This window comes from Bufo bufo, chromosome 9 (genome assembly GCF_905171765.1).
Source record: "Bufo bufo chromosome 9, aBufBuf1.1, whole genome shotgun sequence".
Classification (NCBI taxonomy): Eukaryota; Metazoa; Chordata; class Amphibia; order Anura; family Bufonidae; genus Bufo; species Bufo bufo.
In genome coordinates, this window is record NC_053397.1 from 173,955,421 (window position 1) to 173,974,592 (window position 19,172).

Here is a 19,172-nt window from a genome sequence, read left to right on the forward strand (position 1 = left end):
TTTTTGCTTCCAAAACTAAATGCAGAAACCTGATCATGTGGCCATACCTTAAGGCTAGTTTCACATCTGCGGCAGAGGCTCCGGCAGGCTGTTCCAGCAGGGAACAGCCTGCCTAAGGTCTGTGGATTCGGCATTGCTGGATACTGCCTCTGGTCCCCCATGACCCCTTTTATCCACCTGATTCCCCGCACTCTATGCTGCAACTGCTAGCTGGATTACCCGGCCACTAGTGATGGCCTTGCGGTTCGCGGCGAACTTTGCACGTTCCCGATCCGCCGAACATGCGAACATATGGCGATGTTCGCGCGCGCCATATTCTTTTGCATTGCGCCGAACTTTGACCAATGACACATCCATCAGGTGGGACAGGACAGCCAATTGAGATGTTTCAGCACATGGACACACCCCCACCCTATAACAGAACCCGATCTGGCAGCCATTTAACATTCTGTATTTTGTCAGTGTAGGGAGAGGTTGATTTGTGGAGCAGGGACAGGTTGTTAGGGACACCAAACGCTAGCTAATAGGGCCACAAAAGTCCTTTTAAGGACTGGTATAGGTGTTCTATCGATAGGTGTGATATACAGAGGGGTGTGATATACTTATAATATACTTTCTAACATGGAAAGTATATTATAGTGCATTTGTACTGTGCAGCAGTTGTGTGCGGTTCTGCTGCGATACCGCAGCTATATAGAGGGACAAATGCTATAGGAACAACTAATTGCAACAGGTGTGATATACCATTTGCCCCCCAAAAAAACTGATTGAGGCAGGGTGTGATATACCTATAATATACTTTCTATATAGTGTATTTGAACTGTGCAGCAGTTGTGTGCGGTTCTGCTGCGATACCGCAGCTATATAGAGGTTCAAACGGTATTGGTAAAACTAATTGCAATGGGTGTGATATACCAATTGCCCCCCCAAAAAAACTGATTGAGGCAGGGGTGTGATATACCTATAATATACTTTCTATATAGTGCATTTGAACTGTGCAGCAGTTGCGTGCGGTTCTGCTGCGATACCGCAGCTATATAGAGGGACAAACGCTATTGGAACAACTAATTGCAATGGGTGTGATATACCTGTAGACCCCAAAAAAAACGGATTGAGGGGTGTGTTATACCTTCTTCCACAAAAGACTAATTAAGGGGTAAGATATAACTGCTTCCACCAAATATTGATTGAGAAAAGAATAAGGAGAGCGAGCACTCACTCTATGGCATCTACTGATATTTATTAGAATAAGATAAATCTATCTGTTGGCTAATACAGTAGACTAAAAATCTAAAATTAACAATCAATTATGACATAAAATATATAAAAATTCCTAGGATTTGGTCAAATCGACCATATACAATATGTAAGACCAATGGATAAATGGGAAAATAAATAGAAGCAGCAATAATAGCAATATATTGCAGCAGCAATTGAATAGCAATTCTGATAGACAGCAACAATTGATGTTCAGGTAACAGCAAAAGATATTAAAATAACGTGTGATATGTGCCACAATGGTTACAGTGACTGGAAAAGTGCGCAGTGCTTATGAGTGGAAAAAATAAAAAATTTGAAAAAATGGTGATGATAATGTTCAGTCCTGGGATCCAAATTGGGTAGAAGTGTCTTTGTGTTAATAAAAATACTGTGAGGAATAATCGAAATAAAGTTTGTAAAGACTTTGTGTCACTGTGAATTGTCTGGCGGTACAATGCACATGAATAAATGCTGTAACAGTTGTTTCCTCTTCTGCGGCTGTAAGTAATTGCCACACAAATTAGATTGTCCCGTTTAGTAACTCATCCGCATAGAATAGTTCACATATGCCACTCTATAGACTCGTGGTCTTGTGCAAAGCTCCAATCAATCTTCTATAGCAAGCGATCCAGCTAAATGTGTATATAGCATATAGTCCTAAGAAAGGAGAAGGTTCTTACCTCCTTGTACGCTTGGTTCAAAGTGTGATTCTTGGCTGTATGCCGATGATAGGCTGAGGACGCCAATACGGCCTCGTTGCTCGTGTTATCCGATGCTCTCACCTGGATCTCGCGATGATACAAGCGGGATTTCCGTCCGGTGAGCCGAGTCACTTGACTCTGTTAGTCGTTTATCGAAGATATTTAAATTCGGTGTATACCAAATGTAGAATCTAGCATGGCCATGCAAAGATTAATTGTAGTGGAGGTTTCACCAGAGTGTCCGATATCCCATATGGATCCATTGATTGGAGCTTTGCACAAGACCACGAGTCTATAGAGTGGCATATGCGAACTATTCTATGCGGATGAGTTACTTAACGGGACAATCTAATTTGTGTGGCAATTACTTACAGCCGCAGAAGAGTAAACAACTGTTACAGCATTTATTCATGTGCATTGTACCACCAGACAATTCACAGTGACACAAAGTCTTTACAAACTTTATTTCGATTATTCCTCACAGTATTTTTATTAACACAAAGACACTTCTACCCAATTTGGATCCCAGGACTGAACATTGCTGTCTATCAGAATTGCTATTCAATTTCTGCTGCGATATATTGCTATTATTGATGCTTCTATTTATTTTCCCAGTTATCCATTGGTCTTACATATTGTATATGGTCGATTTGACCAAATCTTTGGAATTTTAATATATTTTATGTCATAATTGATTGTTAATTTTAGATTTTTAGTCTACTGTATTAGTCAACAGAAAGATTTATCTTATTCTAATAAATATCAGTAGATGCCATAGAGTGAGTGCTCGCTCTCCTTATTCTTTTCTCATTTATTTTATTAATTGAGGTTGGGTGTCCTCAATTTGAGCTTGTATTACCTTACCACCCACAATCAGCAGTGAGCCACTCCATTACATTCAGTACTAAATATTGATTGAGGCCTGCAATATACCTGCTTCCACAAATACTGCTCTTCTCTAGGGACTTAGGCACAGGGTCATTTTGAAAATGACAAGCAGCGGATAAGGCAGGCCATTCCGCAGGGGTGGTAGGGGTCGGGCAGGTGCAAGTGGGAAGTTGGAGAAGGCGCGTGCGATTACTTCAAAGGACGCACCAGAGTTGGTTGAGTGGCTCACTCACCCTTCCGTTTCTGCACCCTCCTCATCCTCTGTATCTGCACCCTCCTCACTCTTAGCTGTGTGCACCCCCAAATCCACCACCACCACCAACACCATAGCCCTTCCACACGAGTCAGAGGAATTATTTTCCCATCCATTCCCAGACCTTACCAATGCACAGCCATTCTTGACATCTGATGATGAAGAAGAGGTAGCAATGGCCGCCACCCAGCGGTCTGATGACAGTACCCAGATCAACCCAAAGAGGGAGGTCCCTGCTGTTGCTGCCTACTCCAAGATCTCAAATGTCAGTGGTGGTGAAGGTGAGGGTGATGTTGTGTTGATGGACGTCACGTGGGTGCCCACAAGAGAGGAAGAGAAGGGGAGTTCAGAGTTAGAAATGGAGCAGCAGAGAGGGAGGAGAAGGAGGAGAAGCAGGCACAGCTCGCAGGGCACAGGAGGCAAAAAGCAGACTGCAAATGTATCTGTAGCTAGCCATCCACCATGCACGGTCACTTCTGGCCCTTCCAGTACACTGGCACATGGCTCCGCAGTGTGGGCTTTTTTTAACGTGTCCGCTGCTGACAATAGTGTTACCATCTGCAGCCTGTGCTGTCAACGCATAAGTCGCGGTAAGCCCAACACTCACCTCGGGACGACCGCCTTAAGAAGGCACCTGGCCTCCCATCACCGAGCCCAGTGGGAGCAACGCCGTCAGAACCCACAAAGCCACACTCCCGGCGCTCCACGTCCTGCCTCTTCTTCTCCTCTCTCCTCCCATTTGTCCTCCACTCCACCTTCGACCGTGCCATCGTCGCGTTCATCTGGCATAAGGCAGGCTTTGGTGGCCCAAATGTTTGAGCGTAAAAAGATGATGACGCCGGATAACCCTCTTGCCCAACGGCTGACCGCTGGCTTGTCGGAACTGCTAGCCCGTCAACTACTGCCATATAAACTGGTGGACTCGGAGGCCTTTAGAAAATTTGTGGCCATTGGCACACCGCAATGAAAGGTCCCCAGAAGGAAATATTTCTCCCAGAAGGGCATCCCAGAGCTATATGGCCAAGTGAATATATCTCTGGCACACAGTGTCGGTGCCAAAATACATCTGACCACAGACATGTGGTCTAGCAAACACGGGCAGGGAAGGTACATAACTTTTACTGCCCACTGGATGAAGCTTCTGACGGCTGTCAAGCATGTAATCCGTGGCTCCCATGTGGATTTGGTGTTACCGCCACGGATTGCATGCAGGCCTGTCTCTTCTTCTTCTCCTCCTACTCCATCCTCCATCTCCTCCTTGGCTGACTCCTGACAGGTATCCGACTACATCGGGTTAACGGCCGTGGACGCTCTGAGAAGCGAGGAACCCCTGGACTACTGGGTGTGCAGGCTTGACCTTTGGCCAGAGCTGGCACAATTTGCCATGGAACTTTTGGCTTGCCCCTCATCGAGTGTCCTGTCTGAAAGGATGTTCAGCGCAGCAGGGGGGATCGTGACCGATAAGCGCACTCGCCTAGCTCACGACAGTGTGGACTACCTCACATTTCTAAAAATGAATGAGGCATGGATCTCGGAGGAATTCAATACCTGTGACCATCACGTGTAATTGAATTTCCTCATGCCAGCCCACACATATCTGCCACCGCCCAGAACAAAGAATGGTCCTTGTCTTATGTATATACAGCGGCATAAAAGGACTTTTCTGTCAGATGAATGCCTAATTTTTGGGGCCTCTTCTCCAGTGGCCTACAGTGCAATTTTTATCAAGTGATCTCCTAATGTACCTCCAGCCACAGAATCATAAGTTTTTGTGTCAGGTGAATGCCTAATTTTTGGGGCCCCTACTCCAGTGGCCTACAGTTCTATTTTTATTCAGTGACCGCCTAATGTACCTCCACAGGATTACAAGTTCTTTTGTGTCAGGTGAATGCCAAATTTTTGGGGCCAGTACTCCAGTGGCCTACAGTAACATTTTTATCCAGTAAATGCCTAATGTACCTCCAGCCACATCAGCCATAGTTCTTTTCTGTCCGGTGAAGGTCAAATTTTTGGGCCTGTACTCCAGTGGCCTACAATAGCATTTTTATCCAGTGAACGCCTAATGTATCTCCAACCACATCAGCCAAAGTTCTTTTCTGTCGGGTGAATGCCAAATTTTTGGGGTCTGTACTCCTGTGGCCTAAAGTTTTATTTTAGTTCAGTGACCGCCTAATGTACCTCCAGCCACAGGATCACAAGTTCTTTTGTGTCAGGTGAATGCTTAATTTGTGGGGCCTCTACTCCATTGGCCTACAGTAAAAAATGTATCCAGTGACTGCCTAATGTACCTCCAGCCACAGAATCACAAGTTCTTTTGTGTCAGGAGAATGCCAAATTTTTGGGGCCTGTACTCCAGTGGCCTACAGTAACATTTTTATCCAGTGAACACCTAATGTATCTCCAACCACATCAGCAAAAGTTCTTTTCTGTCTGTTGAATGCCAGATTTTTAGGGCCTATACTCCCGTGGCCTAAAATAACATTTCTCCAAACTCCAGCAGGGCACATTTTTGAGAGTTTCCCTTTAAGACGCATAAAAATGGCCCCTGATTAAAATACATATTTTTTTGTGGGAATTTTTGACAATGATCCCCCTGTGGTATATCACTGTCCATGTTGTGGGATGATTTGTGTACTTCTAGTAAGTGTTTGCTGGCTGCAAATATGACCTGAAGGTTTTTCAGGTTTGCCTGCCCTCAAAGTGAATGGGGCCTGCCGCGAACACGCGGTTCGCGAACATTTGATCGTGAACGCGCGTTCGCTAATCGTCCCGGCCGATGTTCGTCCATCACCATAGATTTGAAACTAGCCTGATGTTGTATGTTGTATTTTTTCTGTTCAGTCTTTGCAAAGGTAGGGTGTAACTGAACATTTATTTTACATAAGTATGATAGAAGGGCAAGAAGGGGGTTCATATATCAATGTCCCCTGACTGGGTCACTAAGGCACATTCCAGACTGTCGTTCAGAACTGCAGGGTTGGACTGGTCCACCAGAGTGTCAGATAACTTTTAAGTGGGCAACCTGATTTGAAGCTGACTTTGGACCTAATTAGATGGCGCTAGGATCTGTTTCTCAATGGTTGATTCACAAATCATCTATTAGATATTTTTGATATAAAGTGCACATGTTCTTTACAGATAGAGGTTGGACCCTCAGAACTATTTTCACTGATAGGCACAAGAAACCTGATTCCAGTTCTGACTGAGCAGACTGATTATTCCATTTGGGTTACTTAAATTTATAAGTCATTGTCAGCCAGCAAGCTACTTATGTGTTAACTGTATACATTGATTGCATACATTAACATGAACATTAACATGTTCAAATATCTTGCTTCACCATAGGGACAAACATTAATGACCCTCTACTGAAGGCTGTCGAGTTATTAAATACAGCACACGAGAATAAAACTGTTCCTGAAAGAAGTGTTTCCTTAATTGTCCTCCTCACAGATGGTGAAGCCAATGGAGGTAAGTAAGACAATATAGGTTGTTTTGTTCAGATAATTGAAAAAGGATATTCTTTAGTTAAAGAAGTTTCTGAGTGATAGATATTGATGACCTATTCTTATGATATGTCATCATTATCATATCTGCGGGGATCTTACACTCGACCTATCTACCGATCATCTATTTGCAACTGATGCCAGACCTAACATAGAGAACAGAGCAGAAGCGGAGAACCCCATACGCTGTGTAGAGGCCATGTGCCGCAAGCCCCGATGGAGCGGAGTGGAGGATGGGAATGGTAGTGGTTCTGGCTGCAATACTTATACACACAATCCTCACACTTAGTCTTCCTAGATGCAGGGCAGTGATAGGAGGGTGTGCTCTTTCTTCCCTCCGGGAATTAACTGATGTTGGGGCTCCTGCCTGCTGTTAGTTGGGGTGCCTTGATGGTAACATTTTGTATGGGTGCAAGGCAGGTCGTGTAGGTGCTGTGGCTGGCGTTTGATGCTGGAGTCAATAATCAGGCCAGTTGTAGGAAAAAAAAACATCTCATTTTACTTTAGTGCAGAATGGGAGTTGTAGTACGTCCAATGGTATCAAAACAGAGCTCCAAATAATTCACAGTGCAGATCTCCCCAAAAAGCAATGCATGGATTTGAGCAAGGACGGGAATTGTAGTACTTTTTCCCCTCTTTCTCCTTCTGCAGAATCTATGGCCTGCAATATTATTCTTGCAATGGTGGCTGTAATTTCCAACTAAGGGATACGGTGGGCCAGATTGTGTGAAGGGTGTTTAAGCAATGTCCCTCTCACTGCAGTAAAATCTGTAGCAGCCTTAAACAGCAAAATACCTTACTGACTGACTCCAATGCTCAGTCATGCAGATTCTGGACCTTCTCTTTCTATTCCCTTTTCCTGGAGTACTGTAAAGTACTGATGGCTTGTTTGATGCAAATATACTCAGAGGCAGTGATTCTCTGAAACCTAGTATTCTGGGGAGTGAGCACATGTCACAGCTCTCACTTGGTCTACTAAATCACAACTACCCAGACTCAGCTATGGTCGGATCTAAATCCACACCTAGCTTTCTGCAGGGCTGAGTCAGAATTATTAACCCCAACTGATCCATACAAAAGCTATACTGTGTACATTACAAGGCATTAGCAGATGATATTAAACAGCATTAAATAGATTTCAATAACACATGCGAGGGTACTGCGGCTTAGCTCAAATTCACTTCAAATTACTGGATAAAAATGCAGCAAAATGTAAATCCAGTCTCAGTTATAAAGTTATAAAGTGCAATCACATGGTTATAAGGGAAAATAATAGCATTCTGAATACAGAATGCATAGTAAAATAGCGCTGGAGGGGTTAAAGAAATAAAAAATAATTTAACTCACCCTAATCCACTTGATCGCGGAGCCGGCATCTCCTTCTGTCTTCATCTTAGCTGTGTGGAGCAACAGGACCTGTGGTGACGTCACTCCGGTCATCACATGATCCATCACATGATCTTTTACCATGGTGATGGATCATCACAGGTCCTGTTGCTCCACACAGCTAAGATGAAGACAGAAGGAGATGCCGGCTCCGCGATCAAGTGGATTAAGGTGAGTTAAATTATTTTTTATTTCTTTAACCCCTCCAGCGCTATTTTACTATGCATTCTGTATTCAGAATGCTATTATTTTCCCTTATAACCATGTTATAAGGGAAAATAATAATGATCGGGTCTCCATCCCGATCGTCTCCTAGCAACCCTTAACACCTAAAGGGTTAACAAAGTTTGTAAAATCAGTTTTGAATACCTTGAGGGGTGTAGTTTGTAAAATGGGGTCATTTTGGGTGGTTTCTATTATGTAAGCCTCACAAAGTGACTTCAGACCTTAACTGGTCCTGAAAAAGTGAGTTTTAGAAATTTTCTGAAACATTTCAAGATTTGCTTCTAAACTTCTAAGCCTTGTAACGTCCCCAAAAAATAAAATGGCATTCCCAAAATGATCCAAACATAAGGTAGACATATGGGGAATGTAAAATTTTTTACTATTTTTGGAGGTATTACTATCTATTATAAAAGAAGAGAAATTGAAATTTGCAAATTTTTCAAAATTTTAGATAAATGTGGTATTTTTCTATAAATAAAAATGAATCATTTTACTCCATTTTACCAGTGTCATGAAGTACAATATGTGACGAAAAAACTATCTCAGAATGGCCTGGATAAGTAAAAGCATTTTAAAGTTATTCACACATAAAGTGACACTGGTCAGATTTGCAAAAAATGACCTGGTCCTTAAGGTGAAATATGGCCGTGTCCTTAAGGGGTTAAGCTGGCTAAGGCAATGAAGAAATGCCATATATTAGAGCCGTCCCCGGGCCGGGTAGAAAATATACATCGATTTCACTCTGCTCAGTAGGCCGCAACCCACGGACCGACTTAATTCAACCAATACACCCTGGAGATGGAACTGGGGGATCCTAGGAGTGCTTCCGATGCAAAATATGCTGTCTTTGTGTCTAATCATCAGTAATATTTACCTTTACCTTTTGTGTCACCCCCATTGCCTCATAAGCTCTTGCCAGCAGGGCCCTCACTCCTAGTGTTTAAATTGTATATTAGCTAGGGGACTTTTGAGCAGGTGATAAAACGGTACTTATTGAATCTCAACAGATTTGAGTAGTGTTCAGTTTTGTTATTATTTGGATCACTGGGACTTAAAGGGGTCGTCTCACTTCAGCAAACAGCATTTATTATGCAGAGAAAGTTAATACACGGCACTTCCTAATGTATTGTTATTATCCATATTGCTTCCTTGGCTGGCTGGATTCATATTTCTATCACATTATACAGTACACTGCTCGTTTCCATTGTTACGACCACCCTGCAATCCATCATTGTCGCTGTGCTTGCATACTATAAAAAAACACCAGCCTATGTCTCCACAGTCGCCAGAGAGCCCGGCATTTTTTCCTATAGTGTGCAAGCACCACTTATGGATTCCAGGGTGGTCTGTAACCGTGGAAACGAGCAGCATATAATATGATGTAAAAATTAATCCAGCCAGCAAAGGAAGCAATATGGGTAATAACAATTCATTAGTAAATGCCTTGTATTAATGTTCTCTCCATAATAAATGCCACTTGCTGAAGTGACAAAACCCTTTTGAGGTAGTGGATTCTCACTAAACTTGTACTGGATGCAGCAACTCATTTTTGCAAGTAGTGTGGCATTCCCTTCAATGTCAGACTAATGCAGTACAGCCACCAAACTAATATCACTATGCTTTGCCAAATTTGTTTAGCATGAAGTCATTTGTGTCAGTCACAGTGCTACCATAACAGTGACAGTGCTTACATAAGAGCTATGCCATAGTGTATCTGTTAGTGCAGCTATAATGCCGCCTTTAGTACCAGCCACATTGACTCTATGAGTATGAGTATTGACTCTATGAGCTCCCATTAATGTTTGCTATTATACCTCCCATGTGGTAAATGTGCTCCTGAATTGTTTTGTCAGTCATCAAGAGAACTGTGCAGTCGTACAATAGCTGCAAGGTCCTCTCTATCCCTCCCTGCACCCATCTCCATGATCAGTGCAGGGCCGAAACATCAATGTTCAGCTTCCTGCAATAGACTATTGAGCAGTCTGTGTAAGGGGAGGGATGGGGAGCAGTCTGTGTAAGGGGAGGGATGGGGAGCAGTCTGTGTGAGGGGAGGGATGGGGAGCAGTCTGTGTGAGGGGAGGGATGGGGAGCAGTCTGTGGGTGTGGGGCCAATAAGAACAATATGTCGGGAGAGGGAGAGAAGTCTGTGATGGGGCCATAAGAATCAATCTGTGGGGAGGAAAATGGAGAGCAGTCTGTGAGGGGGTTGTAAGAAGCAGTCTGTGTTAAGGGGTGCAAAGGAGTGCAGTCTATAAGAACCATGGGAGTAGTCTGTGAGAGAGTAGGGGCATGTGGGAGCAGTCTGTGTGAGAGTAGGGACATATGGGAGCAGTCTGTGAGAGAGTAGGGGAATGTGGGAGCAGTGTATGTGAGAGAGTAGGGGCATGTGGCAGCAGTCTGTGAGAGAGTAGGGGCATGTGGCAGCAGTCTGTGAGAGAGTAGGGGCATGTGGCAGCAGTCTGTGAGAGAGTAGGGGCATGTGGCAGCAGTGTATGTGAGAGAGTAGGGGCATGTGGCAGCAGTCTGTAAGAGAGTAGGGGATTGTGGCAGCAGTCTGTGAGAGAGTAGGGGCATGTGGCAGCAGTGTATGTGAGAGAGTAGGGGCATGTGGCAGCAGTCTGTGAGAGAGTAGGGGCATGTGGCAGCAGTCTGTGAGAAAGTAGGGGCATGTGACAGCAGTGTATGTGAGAGTGTAGGGGCATGTGGGAGTAGTCTATGTGAGAGAGTAGGGGCATGTGGGAGCAGTCTGTGTGAGAGTAGGGGCATGTGGCAACAGTCTGTTAGAGAGTAGGGGCATGTGGGAGCAGTGTATGTGAGAGAGTAGGGGCATGTGGGAACAGTCTGTGAGAGAGTAGGGACACGTGGGAGCAGTCTGTGTGAGAGAGTAGGGGCATGTGGGAGCAGTCTATGTGAGAGAGTAGGGGCATGTGGGAGCAGTCTGTGTGAGAGAGTAGGGGCATGTGGGAGCAGTCTATGTGAGAGAGTAGGGGCATGTGGGAGGAGTCTGTGTGAGAGTGTAGGGGCATGTGGGAGCAGTCTGTGAGAGAGTAGGGGCATGTGGGAGCAGTCTGTGTGAGAGTGTAGGGGCATGTGGGAGCAGTCTGTGAGAGAGTAGGGGCATGTGGGAGCAGTCTCTGTGAGAGAGTAGGGGCATGTGGGAGCAGTCTGTGTGAGAGAGTAGGGGCATGTGGGAGCAGTCTGTGTGAGAGAGTAGGGGCATGTGGGAGCAGTCTGTGTGAGAGAGTAGGGGCATGTGGGAGCAGTCTGTGTGAGAGTGTAGGGGCATGTGGGAGAAGTCTGTGAGAGAGTAGGGACATGTGGGAGCAGTCTGTGTGAGAGTGTAGGGGCATGTGGGAGCAGTCTGTGAGAGAGTAGGGGCATGTGGGAGCAGTCTCTGTGAGAGAGTAGGGGCATGTGGGAGCAGTCTGTGTGAGAGAGTAGGGGCATGTGGGAGCAGTCTGTGTGAGAGAGTAGGGGCATGTGGGAGCAGTCTGTGAGAGAGTAGGGGCATGTGGGAGCAGTCTGTGTGAGAGAGTAGGGGCATGTGGGAGCAGTCTGTGAGAGAGTATGGGCATGTGGGAGCAGTCTGTGTGAGAGAGTAGGGGCATGTGGGAGCAGTCTGTGTGAGAGTGTAGGGGCATGTGGGAGCAGTCTGTGAGAGAGTAGGGGCACGTGGGAGCAGTCTGTGTGAGAGAGCAGGGGCACGTGGGAGCAGTCTATGTGAGAGAGTAGGGGCATGTGGGAGCAGTCTGTGAGAGAGTAGGGGCATGTGGGAGCAGTCTGTGTGAGAGAGTAGGGGCATGTGGGAGCAGTCTGTGTGAGAGTGTAGGGGCATGTGGGAGCAGTCTGTGTGAGAGAGTAGGGGCATGTGGGAGCAGTCTGTGTGAGAGAGTAGGGGCATGTGGGAGCAGTCTATGTGAGAGAGTAGGGGCATGTGGGAGCAGTGTGTGTGAGAGAGTAGGGGCATGTGGGAGCAGTCTGTGTGAGAGAGTAGGGGCATGTGGGAGCAGTCTGTGTGAGAGAGTAGGGGCATGTGGCAGCAGTCTGTGAGAGAGAGTAGGGGCATGTGGGAGCAGTCTGTGAGAGAGTAGGGGCATGTGGGAGCAGTCTGTGTGAGAGAGTAGGGGAATGTGGGAGCAGTGTATGTGAGAGAGTAGGGGCATGTGGCAGCAGTCTGTGAGAGAGTAGGGGCATGTGGCAGCAGTCTGTGAGAGAGTAGGGGCATGTGGCAGCAGTCTGTGAGAGAGTAGGGGCATGTGGCAGCAGTGTATGTGAGAGAGTAGGGGCATGTGGCAGCAGTCTCTGTGAGAGAGTAGGGGCATGTGGCAGCAGTGTATGTGAGAGAGTAGGGGCATGTGGCAGCAGTCTGTGAGAGAGTAGGGGCATGTGGCAGCAGTCTGTGAGAGAGTAGGGGCATGTGGCAGCAGTCTGTGAGAAAGTAGGGGCATGTGACAGCAGTGTATGTGAGAGTGTAGGGGCATGTGGGAGTAGTCTATGTGAGAGAGTAGGGGCATGTGGGAGCAGTCTGTGTGAGAGTAGGGGCATGTGGCAACAGTCTGTTAGAGAGTAGGGGCATGTGGGAGCAGTGTATGTGAGAGAGTAGGGGCATGTGGGAACAGTCTGTGAGAGAGTAGGGACACGTGGGAGCAGTCTGTGTGAGAGAGTAGGGGCATGTGGGAGCAGTCTATGTGAGAGAGTAGGGGCATGTGGGAGCAATCTGTGTGAGAGAGTAGGGGCATGTGGGAGCAGTCTATGTGAGAGAGTAGGGGCATGTGGGAGGAGTCTGTGTGAGAGTGTAGGGGCATGTGGGAGCAGTCTGTGAGAGAGTAGGGGCATGTGGGAGCAGTCTGTGTGAGAGTGTAGGGGCATGTGGGAGCAGTCTGTGAGAGAGTAGGGGCATGTGGGAGCAGTCTCTGTGAGAGAGTAGGGGCATGTGGGAGCAGTCTGTGTGAGAGAGTAGGGGCATGTGGGAGCAGTCTGTGTGAGAGAGTAGGGGCATGTGGGAGCAGTCTGTGTGAGAGAGTAGGGGCATGTGGGAGCAGTGTATGTGAGAGAGTAGGGGCATGTGGGAGCAGTCTGTGAGAGAGTAGGGGCATGTGGGAGCAGACTGTGTGAGAGAGTAGGGGCATGTGGGAGCAGTCTGTGTGAGAGAGTAAGGGCATGTGGGAGCAGTCTGTGTGAGAGAGTAGGGGCATGTGGGAGCAGTCTGTGTGAGAGTGTAGGGGCATGTGGGAGAAGTCTGTGAGAGAGTAGGGACATGTGGGAGCAGTCTGTGTGAGAGTGTAGGGGCATGTGGGAGCAGTCTGTGAGAGAGTAGGGGCATGTGGGAGCAGTCTCTGTGAGAGAGTAGGGGCATGTGGGAGCAGTCTGTGTGAGAGAGTAGGGGCATGTGGGAGCAGTCTGTGTGAGAGAGTAGGGGCATGTGGGAGCAGTCTGTGAGAGAGTAGGGGCATGTGGGAGCAGTCTGTGTGAGAGAGTAGGGGCATGTGGGAGCAGTCTGTGAGAGAGTAGGGGCATGTGGGAGCAGTCTGTGTGAGAGAGTAGGGGCATGTGGGAGCAGTCTGTGAGAGAGTATGGGCATGTGGGAGCAGTCTGTGTGAGAGAGTAGGGACACGTGGGAGCAGTCTGTGTGAGAGTGTAGGGGCATGTGGGAGCAGTCTGTGAGAGAGTAGGGGCACGTGGGAGCAGTCTGTGTGAGAGAGTAGGGGCACGTGGGAGCAGTCTGTGTGAGAGAGTAGGGGCACGTGGGAGCAGTCTATGTGAGAGAGTAGGGGCATGTGGGAGCAGTCTGTGAGAGAGTAGGGGCATGTGGGAGCAGTCTGTGTGAGAGAGTAGGGGCATGTGGGAGCAGTCTGTGTGAGAGTGTAGGGGCATGTGGGAGCAGTCTGTGTGAGAGAGTAGGGGCATGTGGGAGCAGTCTATGTGAGAGAGTAGGGGCATGTGGGAGCAGTGTGTGTGAGAGAGTAGGGGCATGTGGGAGCAGTCTGTGTGAGAGAGTAGGGGCATGTGGGAGCAGTCTATGTGAGAGAGTAGGGGCATGTGGGAGCAGTGTGTGTGAGAGAGTAGGGGCATGTGGGAGCAGTCTGTGTGAGAGAGTAGGGGCATGTGGGAGCAGTCTGTGTGAGAGAGTAGGGGCATGTGGGAGCAGTCTATGTGAGAGAGTAGGGGCATGTGGGAGCAGTCTGTGTGAGAGAGTAGGGGCATGTGGCAGCAGTCTGTGAGAGAGAGTAGGGGCATGTGGGAGCAGTCTGTGAGAGAGTAGGGGCATGTGGGAGCAGTCTGTGTGAGAGAGTAGGGGCATGTGGGAGCAGTCTGTGTGAGAGAGTAGGGGCATGTGGGAGCAGTCTATGTGAGAGAGTAGGGGCATGTGGGAGCAGTCTGTGTGAGAGAGTAGGGGCATGTGGGAGCAGTCTGTGTGAGAGAGTAGGGGCATGTGGGAGCAGTCTGTGTGAGAGAGTAGGGGCATGTGGCAGCAGTCTGTGAGAGAGTAGGGGCATGTGGGAGCAGTCTGTGAGAGAGAGTAGGGGCATGTGGGAGCAGTCTGTGAGAGAGAGTAGGGGCATGTGGGAGCAGTCTGTGAGAGAGAGTAGGGGCATGTGGGAGCAGTCTGTGTGAGAGAGTAGGGGCATGTGGGAGCAGTCTGTGTGAGAGAGTAGGGGCATGTGGGAGCAGTCTATGTGAGAGAGTAGGGGCATGTGGCAGCAGTCTGTGATAGAGAGTAGGCCATGGGGGAACCTTGAATGAAGTTAATCTTCATGTGGATCCACCAACACAACCACTGGGCATACATAGCAAAAATCCAAGTGTTAGACACAGAACATCTTCGTATTTGTGATGTGTAAACTAAGCCTAAAAGAACCAAGATCATTTCATAGAAGCAGCACCAGAACCAACCTTACTGAATAAATCAGGCTATATTCACATCTGTGCTGAAAGCTTAATTACAGATTTATTCACGTTTGACAAAAAAATATTAAAAAATACCTAGGAGTGACAGTCTCTTCTTCAATCAGCTCTCCCATTCAGTAGATATGAAGAATGACTACCAGCTGCTTAGAGCAGTCCAGCCTCCAAGCAGCAGAAACATCAGTTGTCCCCACCACCCCTTCTCCTTCATCATATCAGCTAAAGAAGTAGTGGCCAGCTACCTGCCACCTGGCCAACATTCATACCCGCTGTGTCCCTGAACCAACCATCATTCAAATTTCTGGCACAGAGCCCTTCAACCTCCCGTCCCCCAAGTTGGTGCACTCGTTCATGCCAGTGCATAGAAATACAGGTGAAATGTGTAAATATTTTATTGACTTTTAGGTGAAAAAAACCCTTCAAAAATCCAGGAAAATGCAAAGAAAGCCATTCAAGGCAAATACACCTTGTACAGTCTTGGTTTTGGCAGTGGAGTTGATTATGCTTTTCTGGAGAAGTTAGCACTGGAAAATTCAGGAATCGCCCGTCGCATATATGAAGACTCGGATGCAGACTTGCAGTTGCAGGTAATGTGATGTTCTGTAATGTTCATCATAAAGGGAATGTGTCACCTATATATATATTTTGTCAGTTTAACCCAGATAGCAACATATATTCTTATTTTAAATCTGTTTTTATTTCCTCAATTTAGATATTTTTTTTATCCTATTTCCTGAACATGCTTATGCCATTTTACCTAAGGCTACTTTCATACTAGTGTTTTTTTGCAGATCCGTCATGGATCTGCAGAAACATTTCCGTTACAATAATACAATCGCATGCATCCGTCATGAACAGATCCTATTGTATTATGTCTTCCATAGCCATGACGATCCGTTTTCCATTGTGCCAGATTGTGTCAGAGAAAACGGATCCGTCCCCATTGACTTACATTGTGTGCCAGGACGGTTCCGGATAATATAAGTATAAGTACAAGGGCATGCGTATAAGACACGAGCAACTTACCTACTTCAGACTAAGTCCTGGAGTGTGCGCAGTGAAAAGATCTCACCAGTAAAGGAGCTTAAGTTCTGGCGCATGCGCAGTGATAACACTTCACTAGCAAAGGAGCATAAGTCTGGACACATGCGCAGAAATTTGGCCTGAGCTCAATATGAGTGAAGTCCCATGACCTGCGCAATGTTAGATAACAGTGTCCTCACTTTCTAAGTTCAAGCGCAATAGCTAGTTCAAACTCAGCGTGAACATGAGTTCTATGACATGCGCAGTAAAGATAGAAGAACCGATCTGTATTTAAGTTGTAGCGCATGAGCAATGGACACTAAGTGATGATTGCCGCACAATGAGAAAGGAGAGGTTAAGACACACAGTGGACATTCTGATCGGCCTCTGATAGGAGAGGAGAATCAACTTTGAAACAAAGTAGTCACTAATTAGCTACTAGGGCAGTGACATCACAATAGGGAGGTTTTAAAGCTTGGATCCCGCCCCTTCCTACACTAGCAGACTGCCCGAAACCCCTGAAGACGCCAAAGAGTTGGCGAAACATGTCGGGGGGCAGCTTGTGAAATGTTTTTAATCAGCGAGCGTACCTCTGATCTGGCTTCACTGTACTAATAGCATAGTCCAGAAGGGTTCTGGTCAAAAGAGATACGGATACACACTACGCTTCAGTATCTTTGCTATTCAATGCCTGGGCAAATAAGAGTCAGTTCGGTGGCACAGCTGAGAGTTTTAAATTACATTTAAGTTAGAGTAAACGATTTTATAATAGGAAATAAATGTTACGTTTTAGGAAGCAATACTGGTAGCACATGTACAAACCGGATTCCCAAAAAGTTGGGACACTAAACAAATTGTGAATAAAAACTGAATGCAATGATGGAGATGGCAAATGTCAATTTTTTATTTGTGATAGAACGTAGATGACAGATCAAACGTTTAATCCGAGTAAATATATCATTTTAAAGGAAAAATACTTTGATTCCAATTTTCACGGTGTCAACAAATCCCAAAAAAGTTGGGACAAGTAGCAATAAGAGGCTGGAAAAAGTAAATTTGAGCATAACGAAGAGCTGGAAGACCAATTAACACTAATTAGGTCAATTGGCAACATGATTGGGTATAAAAAGAGCTTCTCAGAGTGGCAGTGTCTCTCAGAAGCCAAGATGGGTAGAGGATCACCAATTCCCACAATGTTGCGCAGAAAGATAGTGGAGCAATATCAGAAAGGTGTTACCCAGCGAAAAATTGCAAAGACTTTGCATCTATCATCATCAACTGTGCATAACATCATCCGAAGATTCAGAGAATCTGGAACAATCTCTGTGCGTAAGGGTCAAGGCCGTAAAACCATACTGGATGCCCTTAAACGACACTGCACCACAAACAGGAATGCTACTGTAAAGGAAATCACAGAATGGGCTCAGGAATACTTCCAGAAACCATTGTCAGTGAACACAATCCACCGTGCCATCCGCCGTTGCCAGCTGAAACTCTACAGTGCAAAGAAGAAGCCATTTCTAAGCAAGATCCACAAGCTCAGGCGTTTTCACTGGGCCAGGGATCATTTAAAATGGAGTGTGGCAAAATGGAAGACTGTTCTGTGGTCAGACGAGTCACGATTCGAAGTTCTTTTTGGAAATCTGGGACGCCATGTCATCCGGACCAAAGAGGACAAGGACAACCCAAGTTGTTATCAACGCTCAGTTCAGAAGCCTGCATCTCTGATGGTATGGGGTTGCATGAGTGCGTGTGGCATGGGCAGCTTGCATGTCTGGAAAGGCACCATCAATGCAGAAAAATATATTCAGGTTCTAGAACAACATATGCTCCCATCCAGACGTCATCTCTTTCAGGGAAGACCCTGCATTTTTCAACAAGATAATGCCAGACCACATTCTGCATCAATCACAACATCATGGCTGCGTAGGAGAAGGATCCGGGTACTGAAATGGCCAGTCTGCAGTCCAGATCTTTCACCTATAGAGAACATTTGGCGCATCATAAAGAGGAAGGTGCAACAAAGAAGGCCCAAGACGATTGGACAGTTAGAGGCCTGTATTAGACAAGAATGGGAGAGCATTCCTATTTCTAAACTTGAAAAACTGGTCTCCTCGGTCCCCAGACGTCTGTTGAGTGTTGTAAGAAGAAGGGGAGATGCGACACAGTGGTGAAAATGGCCTTGTCCCAACTTTTTTAGGATTTGTTGACACCATGAAATTCTGATTCAACATATTTTTCCCTTAAAATGGTACATTTTCTCAGTTTAAACTTTTGTTCCGTGATTTATGTTCTATTCTGAATAAAATATTAGAAGTTGGCACCTCCACATCATTGCATTCAGTTTTTATTCACGATTTGTATAGTGTCCCAACTTTTTTGGAATCCGGTTTGTAACTAAGAGACAATTTTTGGTCCCTAGGACCATCTGTAAATAACGATTGTCAATGTGTCTCAACATGTGTGAATGGGTCAGCTTGATAAAGTATATTAGTACGGATCCGTTTGGCTCCGCTTCGTCAGGTGGACAGCAAAACGTTGCAGGCAGCGTTTTGGTGTCCGCCTCCAAAGCGGGATGGTGACTGAACGGAGGCAAACTGATGCATTCTGAGCGGATCCTTTTCCATTCGGAATGCATTAGGGCAAAACTGATCCAATTTGGACCGCTTGTGAGAGCCCTGAACAGATCTCACAAACTGAAACCAAAACGCCAGTGTGAAAGTAGCCTAAGCTGTACATAACAGCTTTCAGATATATGCTTCACAGCAGGCACCAGGGGAAGATTGGCCATAGACCTTACAGGGACATTCCTGATGGGCCGATGCCCAGGGGGCCGCCTGAGCCCTCCTCACGGCCGTCCAGTGGATGTTTTTGGGGATGTATTTTGTGCTGCTGGCAGTATTTTGTGATGGACTGTGGTATTTGGCTCTGTTGGGGTGGTATAATGGGCCACAATATGGTATTGCTGGCCCTGCCTTTGTTAGGGCAAAACCCCTACTTCTATGACCTGCTGGGGATTAAATC

The 19,172-nt window shown here is 46.3% G+C and overlaps 1 protein-coding gene across 3 annotated transcripts in view; it reads left to right on the forward strand.

The window, feature by feature from the left end:
- LOC120978608 (inter-alpha-trypsin inhibitor heavy chain H3-like) overlaps positions 1-19,172 on the forward strand; it is a 117,045-nt gene that overhangs the window by 41,714 nt on the left and 56,159 nt on the right. For all 3 annotated transcript variants that reach the window (XM_040406856.1, XM_040406858.1, XM_040406857.1), the window contains 2 exons: positions 6,448-6,573; positions 15,531-15,712. In XM_040406856.1, the coding sequence (XP_040262790.1) occupies positions 6,448-6,573; positions 15,531-15,712 (308 nt within the window). The remainder of the gene's footprint in view (positions 1-6,447; positions 6,574-15,530; positions 15,713-19,172) is intronic.